The following is a 7,683-nucleotide window of genomic DNA, read 5'->3' on the forward strand; positions in this document are numbered from 1 at the left end:
CCTTCCAGTGCCCCTCACTCCTGACCCACAGCCCCCTGATCCCAAGCCATGCCCTTGTGAGCACAAGCACAGACTCCAGTGCCTTCAGGCCAGCCATGCAGCTCCCTGATACCTCTGAAGGCGGCAGGAGCCTCCCCAACCCTGCTGCAGCCCCAGACCTGGCCTGCCCCCTCCCTCCCAACCCCACACACACTGCCTCTCACAGACTTATCCGTATTCAGCCGCTCAGCTGCTCCCACCCCCTGCCTGGCTACATGCCCACCACATGTATGCATCCTGCCTCCAATCACCCTCCCCCCAGCCCCCAGCAGCCCCTTGCTAGGGCAAGCCGGGAAGTGCCAGGAAAAAAAACTTTGAAGCTGAGCTGACCAAACTTCTGGACATTCATGTAAATTTAAAAAAAAACCATCCCAGACCAAGACTGGAGGATCTAAACACAGGACATGTCTGGGAAAACCTAGACATATGGTAACCCTACTCATGTGTACACTCAACTCAGCAGCCTTGCTCCATGGGGATGCTCTCCTCCAAGAACAAGAGGGCTTTTGGTTCAGCCTGTGTTGGTGGGAAAGAGGTCATTTCCCCAGCCTGGGTTAAACTCTTGTCTGCTTAGGGCCTCAACAGAGCTTGGTGAAAGGCCCTGACCCAGCATTTTTTATGCCAGTGGCTTTGGAGCACTTTGGGAATTGCCAGGGAAATTGTTTGGTTCCTGTAATGGTTTTGGTTATAAAATGCTTGCTGTGTGAACCCTAGGCAGGGACTGGGGAAGGCTGGGCCCAGGCCCCTTTCAGCAGGGACAGCCATCTGCCTGCAGTGTGGCACCCAGCGAGTGCAACACACACAGAACAGCTCCACGGAGAGAAGCAGCTTTGTCTAAGGCATGTACTTGTGAGCCTGCAAAAGCTGTGCAGAGATGTCAGTGTCTTGAGCAGTGCTGGCTCTGCAGCCATTGCCTGGCCTCACACTACTCAGACAACAAGCTGTTGTGCACACTCAAGAGCAGGGTTGATGCTTATGCATTTACCAGCTTCCCTCAGACCCACTAAGTACTCACAGGCCACAAGGGCTCTGCTGGCATCTTCTCGCACCAGGCCCAATTCAAGTGAGTGGCCCCAGGCTTGGCTTTGGAATGCAGGCTGGCATGATAAGGTCCCAGATGCCATTTTGGGATGCTGGAAGCTCTGGCCTTGGCTGTACCCAGAACTACCTTTCCATCCCAGCACTGCTGCATGTTGATAGCAGCAGGTGGCATCTTTGTGCTAAGCCTCTAAGCTTGACTCCATCTCAAGCAGCCAGAACAACCAGAGGCAGAGCAGGGGCTAAGACACCTCAGCCCTGACTTCACCAGGCCTAACTTGTGGGAATGCCAGCCTGGCTGTGGCATCCCTGGGGACACTCAGGGCCAGCCTTAGTCACCTCTGTGCACCTTCTGCTTTTCTGGTCCCTGAGAGAGCAGTGGGGTGCAGCCAGCTCTGCCTTGGCTTTGCCGGATGAGCTGTGGTGGCCAGAGGGCATTTGTAGAAGGGCTGGGTGTGCTGAAGCCCTAATACAGCCCAACTGCTTCCTCAGCCTGATGAAGGGTGTTTGTACCCAAAAGCTTGCAAATAATTTTTGTAACTATTTTAATTGGTCTAATAAAAGATATCAGATTTACCCAAAGAAACTTGTCTACCTAACACAGCCCTGTTACTGTGTTAGGCAGAAAAGGTTCTGTGTTAGGTAGACAGCCAAAAATCTGGTTGGTCTAATAAAGAAATCATCTCTACTACAAGTCCTGATTGCCTTTACCTCTAGACCAATATGGCTACAACCTGGATACCTGACACATGGAAGTTATCAAATTTTAGCTGATTTTTTAAAATGAAATCTTCATATTTTCCCAAGCAGGAAGCAAGTGTGACCACCTGAAACCTGAGATCCTGCTCCTGCCTTTGTTTCAAGGTAATTTGCATCATCACAGATCCTCACACGAGGTGAGAGGCTCCATACCAGCTATGAACTGACTGCCCAGAGGAGTTTTCCCATCTATTGACTCCTCTGTGAAATCCTATGAAATATGAACTTTCATTTTTCCCCAGAACTTTTACAGTCTTTTCTCTAGTGCCTGATGAAGGGTGTTTGTGCCCAAAAGCTTGCAATTAAAGAATTGTTTTTGCAAAAATCTTGTTAGTCTAATAAAAGATATCAACTCTACTACAAGTCCTGATTAACACAGCCCTGGCATTTATACTGTACTGTGCGCAGTGTCTGGCATGGTGGGTCTTTGGCCGAGGGAAGCCTAGAGGTTAATCAGGACTTGTAGCAGAGACGATACCTCAGCCAAAGACCTATCATGCCAGACGCTGCACTCACAGGACAAAGCCACAGTCCCTCCCCACAGAACCCTGCTCTCTAGAAGTCAGCTACTCCCAAGACTTGGGTCAGAAGCATCACAGCAAGGCCGCTGTGAGTGGTGTGAGTAGCACTAGCCTCTGGTGGCTGTGTTCAAATCTGCCTTCAGAGGCAGCAAAAGCTGGTTTGGCACCTGAGCCCAGCAGATCAACATCAGGAACGTGACCAATGGCTTCAGCATGCAGAGTCTTTGCAAGGACTCAGAGCATGGAACAAAGGTGGCTGAGTTTGGGGGAGGGGGGCAGCCAGCAAAGGTGGTGTAATTGCAACCCACAAACAGACACTAAGATACCAAACAGGTCTAGGGAACAAGCAGCAACTTACCAGTGAATAGGGTGCCTTAGCTTTGCATATCTGCATGCAGCAGTGGAAAAGCAGCATGCTGGAGCTACCTGCTGACCATGAATGGTATTGCTGCCACTTTGGGTGCAACTAGCTCTGAGCAAATACCACCAGCCCAATGGTCTGTGTGCTCTAAAGTGTGATATGAATGCTTGCGCTGGGAGCCACCAAACCTCTCACTCCCTGCTGGATATGGGAAAGGGCTTTGTTTAATTTGAGATTTATTAGAGATTCGCAAATTCAGGGAGCAACAAAAGCTGCTGTTCATTTACAGACTAGATTCCAATGCCCTCAATGCAAGGAAAATAGAACCATTCCCACAGCAGTGACCCAGTCTACCTTATCAGCCTAAAGCCAGATGTGAGGGACCCAGCACACCGGGCACCTGGTGCTAAGGTGACACTAGGCAGGCAAGCTCTTCACCACAGCCCCAGAGCTGGAAAACAGTAACACATGCTCAGAGACTCCCCACACAGCAGTAACATCTCTGCTCAGGACTAGGGCTGTCGAATCTGGAGCAAAGCCCCATGGGACTGTAGCAGAGGACAAAGGTATAAACTCAGCAAGGAGAGAAATACATCTCAGCAGTAAAGTCTCCACAGAAGGCCACATGCACTGGTCAGAGCCTGCCCCATGTCCAGCCTGAACTCCCAGGTCTAGCCCATTGCCATCACCAAGGTACTCAGCCCTTAGGGCTGCAGGCACTTACAGACAATACAGCTCACATAGCTCAATCTGCCTTACCCTTTGCAGGCTGAGCTCTCTTCCCACTTCTTCACTTGGCTTAGGAACCAAGTAGCCATTACCAAGGGACAGGAGTGGGGTTAGCAGATACAAGGCCCCAGCACAGGCCTGGGGCAGTGCATGTGCTTTGACACTGGCAGCAACAACTCTGTGAGGTTGTTTCACCCTCCCCCATTTCAAGCTTTCACTGATGTTACCTGCAGACTGGGCAGTGATAGGGTCAGCTTTTCACCTGGGGCTTGGGCCAGCCACATGCCTGAGTATGGCCTGCTGCCTTCAGAAGCAGCTGAGAGGGAAAAGGGAGAGCTTCACATTGTGTCTTCAGGCCCCCTTTGAACAAAGACAAACCAGTCCTAGCCCAGCCTTTGCAAACTGGACAAAGGGGCTAGCCTGGCTCTAGAATCTGCTCAGTAGGTGCCTGTTTACAGTAAGAAGCTGCTGCTGTTGGAAAGCTATGACAATAGAAGGGGAATGGGGGTCTGGGGAACTGTATGTGGGGTTGCATTTTCTTTGTGGCTTTGAAAGCCCCAGAAGAGACTGAACTGACCTAAACTAAGCTGCTTTAAAGGCCACCTACTACAGAAAGAGGTTGATATCTCCTCTCCAGCTGTAATGTATAAGGGGACAGTTTTCCTTTAAACAGTTGTGAATACCACAACTGTGCACACTAGTGCACAAAGCTCTGGTTTGTACCTACTTGGATACAAGCAGTAAATCCCACCCTGCAGGTCACCATAGGGCTCTTAGAGGTTCTTCAAATTTACTACTGTTGTGTAAAGATTAAACCTGTGGAAAGTGCCACCCCAGCACTTGGAAATTCCCCACCTATATCCTTACCCAGCACATGTGGCACCTGCCTGGGCTGACTCAGGATGATAGACCAAGCAGGCAGGGCAGCCCAGGATCCATCCACAGCAGACACTACATGAGGCACATGTCCCTGACACTTTACACAGGGCTCATGGGGTCAGCACATGGGACAACTGGGCAGCCCCAGGGGCTGGATTATGGGACTCCGCAGGACAGATGCAGCTCATAGGCAACGTGCAACACCCCTGATCTAGCCCCTTGGGCTGCCACGCCTGCCCTGCTGAGCAATGCTTTGACTGGGGGAGGAAAAGAAGGGCAGCAGTGGCAGCTGAAGCAGCACTTGACTCATTGCACATTGGAGGTTTATTTGAAATAAACAGTTTTCCAATAAATTATGCAATTAAAAAATAGACAGAGCACAAGGTACTGGAGACCTCAACAGCTCTGCCAGTGCCCAGGGAAAGGAGGGGACAGTTGCTGCAGGACACAACCTGACAACAGCTTGCCATGAGGTACCCTGGCCTCTCTCTCTCCTGGCCAGGGGGAAGGGAGGGGGGGTAGGGACACGACAACCGTTCCTCCAGTCGCTTATTATGCAGCTGAGCCTAGTGGACTCCTCTCTCCCATGTACCAAGTTGCCTTTGGTTACGAGGTTCTATTTTTCCCCTCTCATGACTTGGCCCCAAGGCTCAGCCAACCATGCTCTGAACCCCAGAACTGAGCCCTGGGCTCTAAGCCAGCAGGTCTCTGCTTAGTGTTTCAGTAAAAGGCCAAGCACAGGCCTCAGTAATCCCCCTCAGTACCCTTCCCATGAGCCTCACACACACACACTGCTAAAAGAACCCCTGCCCCACCGCTACTGGGCTCAAACCCAGCTGCTCAGCCCTGCTGGGTTTTGTGATCACAGCCATGACTGAGTGCAAACTAACACAGCTTAAGGGCACCACTGGGAGTTGCCCAAAACAGGTAAGGCCCCTCCTTTCTCCATAGAGAAATGGCACATCCTTTCTCCATTAGCTCCCTCTTGTGGCTCAGCAGGGAAGTATCAGTGCCAAGATCTGGCATCTAGCTCTCTGGTCCTGTCCTCATTGACGGCTCCCCACTCCTGCCCTTTGGGCTGTATACAGTGCTGCAGGTAGCCACCAAACTCTGGGTCGAACAGGGCCTTGTACCAGCTGACTGGGTCTCTGTTACAGTAACAAGCACAGGGATGGCACAGATGGGAACCGTTCTCCTTGCTTGGGGAGGCAACGTGGGGTTAGGGATCCTAATGTCCATGTCAGCATGCCCAGACACTATGGCGGTGACAGCCACTGGATGCAAAACAGCAATACACCTCTTGACATGGCTGCAGCAAGCTGATGCCCTAACAGCCAATTCCACTGAGCTATCCCCATGACACAGCAATGCGTGTCGCTATGTGTGACTGTCACTCATGCAACTCATACACTCAGGAATCAGGAATTTCCACAGCTGAAGAAGCCTTCACCGCCCCCCACCAGAGCCTCTGCAAACACTGTCCCCACATGAGGCTGCCCATCATTCATCAGAGCTGCACTGGCACAGCCAGGAGAGAGCAGAGCCACAGCTCACTGCTCTTTCTGGGTCTGCTTTGCTACCATTTACTGGCAAGCCACACGGCAAAAATTGATATGCTGGGGGGAAGTAAGTGATGTGGAGGGGTGCCTGCTTCTGCAGGTGGAACAAAGGTCTGAACAGCTTGTTGTGCCAACACCACACAAAACAAAGGGGAGGACCATGCACTGCTAAAGGGAAAGAAACCAAATGTGTGGCCACAAGACATGCCCTGTCCGACACCAGGTCCAGAGCAAGGGAAGATGGTCCTGGTCAGCACAAGCACATTTAGAAAGGCCCCTGCACATAGGCTGCAAGAGACAAACACCAGTACACACAAACACACATACCAGTAGGGGCAAAGAGTGAAGCCCGGGCACTAGCAGGGCAACTCCAGGCCTTTGGAGAGCACACAGGCTCTGCTCTTCCAATAAATAGCTCCCCTGGCAGGGAAGGGACACAGTGGGGAAGACAAGCTTGTCTGAGAGGGTGGATGACATGAGCAATGCCAAGAACAGGTGGAAGGCCACAGAGCAAGGCCAAGACACCCACTGCATTGGCATAGCATTTGGGCACCAGGAAAATTGCCAGCAAATCCCTCAGAGAGCTGGGCCCCAGCCCAAATGCCTAACCTGTAAAGGGAGCAGCAGAGTTCTGGCTTGGGTAGTGTTGTGATGTGTGCCTGTACGGCAGCATGGTACAGGAGTGTGAAGGAAAGGCCACCTCCTTTATGACTGTAAACACAGTATTGAGTAGCTTCAAGCCTTCTGCCCTCAGGGCTCCAGGAAGGCTGGCTTCCTCAATGCCTATGGCATGGCTCCCACGCTTTGGCACCTCAGACAGACAGGGAAGTTACTCCTCATCCCCCCCAAGCAGAAAGCCGAGGAGGAAGCTGATGGCACGCTGGCGGTCTTGCGGCGTGTGTTTGAACATCAGGTTGGGTGGAGGCCGTAGGAGGAGACTGGTGAACAGGGTGGCTGCAGAGATAAAATCCTTCATTAGACACACAGGCAAGGACCTATGAGGGCACCAGTGAGAAGCACCATGTGCAAGGTGTGGTGAGTCAGTTAGGGCAGGCTGGACTCTTACCAATCATGTTGGCACTGACATTGTTGTCCTCTGAATACTTCAGGAGCTCTCGGAGGAATGCCATCAAGTACCGGAAGACGTTGCGGTGGCACCGGGGCAGCTGTGAGATCACCTGCAAAGGGGGAAAAAGATTCCCCATGAGTACACATCCCTCCCATGCCAGCAAAGCTCTACCAGAGCTCCTCTCATATGTCACTGCCCAACTGTGCTATGCCTCCTTGGACTGGCACAGAGCAGGGAGGGGCCATCATCATATGCCAAGCCCCACTATCCAGTGCTCAGCAGAAGGACTTTTGAGAACAGGTATCCTGCACCTTCCTCAGTCCTACCTTAGGTGCTCTAACACTTTTTTCGTTTTCAACCTTTTTTTGTCCCACGACACATTAGCAAAGAGCGATGGCTTGTCCCAACCCACACCCCACCGGCCCTGCTGGTGCCTGACCCAGTGTCCTGCCCCTGCTGCCCTGCTGTAGCCTCAGTATCTGGCCATCTTTCCTGTGCCAGCAGGCACCTGCCCCTCCCCACCCCCCCCAACACATGCACATAAACATGCACACACTGCCCCCGACAGTCCCCAAGCCCTAGCCCTCCAACCCTCGCTTCCTATACACTTACCTTCATCTGGCTCCTGGGGTTGTTCCCACGACCCTACCTGACTGTGTGCTGGCCACGCCCCAAGCAGCCCCTTGCAGGCTGGAATTCTGCCAGCCTGCAAGGGGAAACCCATGCTTT

The 7,683-nt window shown here is 52.3% G+C and overlaps 1 protein-coding gene across 3 annotated transcripts in view; it reads right to left on the reverse strand.

Moving 5' to 3' along the window:
* Positions 1-4,627: 4,627 nt before the first annotated feature.
* Positions 4,628-7,683, reverse strand: part of OCRL (OCRL, inositol polyphosphate-5-phosphatase) — a 34,169-nt gene continuing 31,113 nt past the window's right edge. For all 3 annotated transcript variants that reach the window (XM_019521159.1, XM_019521158.1, XM_019521157.1), the window contains 2 exons: positions 6,952-7,063; positions 4,628-6,839 (listed from right to left, as the gene is read on the reverse strand). In XM_019521159.1, coding sequence (XP_019376704.1) covers positions 6,715-6,839; positions 6,952-7,063 — 237 coding nt within the window. In that variant the 3' untranslated portion in view covers positions 4,628-6,714. The remainder of the gene's footprint in view (positions 6,840-6,951; positions 7,064-7,683) is intronic.

Source organism: Gavialis gangeticus, unplaced genomic scaffold (assembly GCF_001723915.1).
Source record: "Gavialis gangeticus isolate Ggan-Ray unplaced genomic scaffold, GavGan_comp1, whole genome shotgun sequence".
NCBI classification, from domain to species: Eukaryota; Metazoa; Chordata; order Crocodylia; family Gavialidae; genus Gavialis; species Gavialis gangeticus.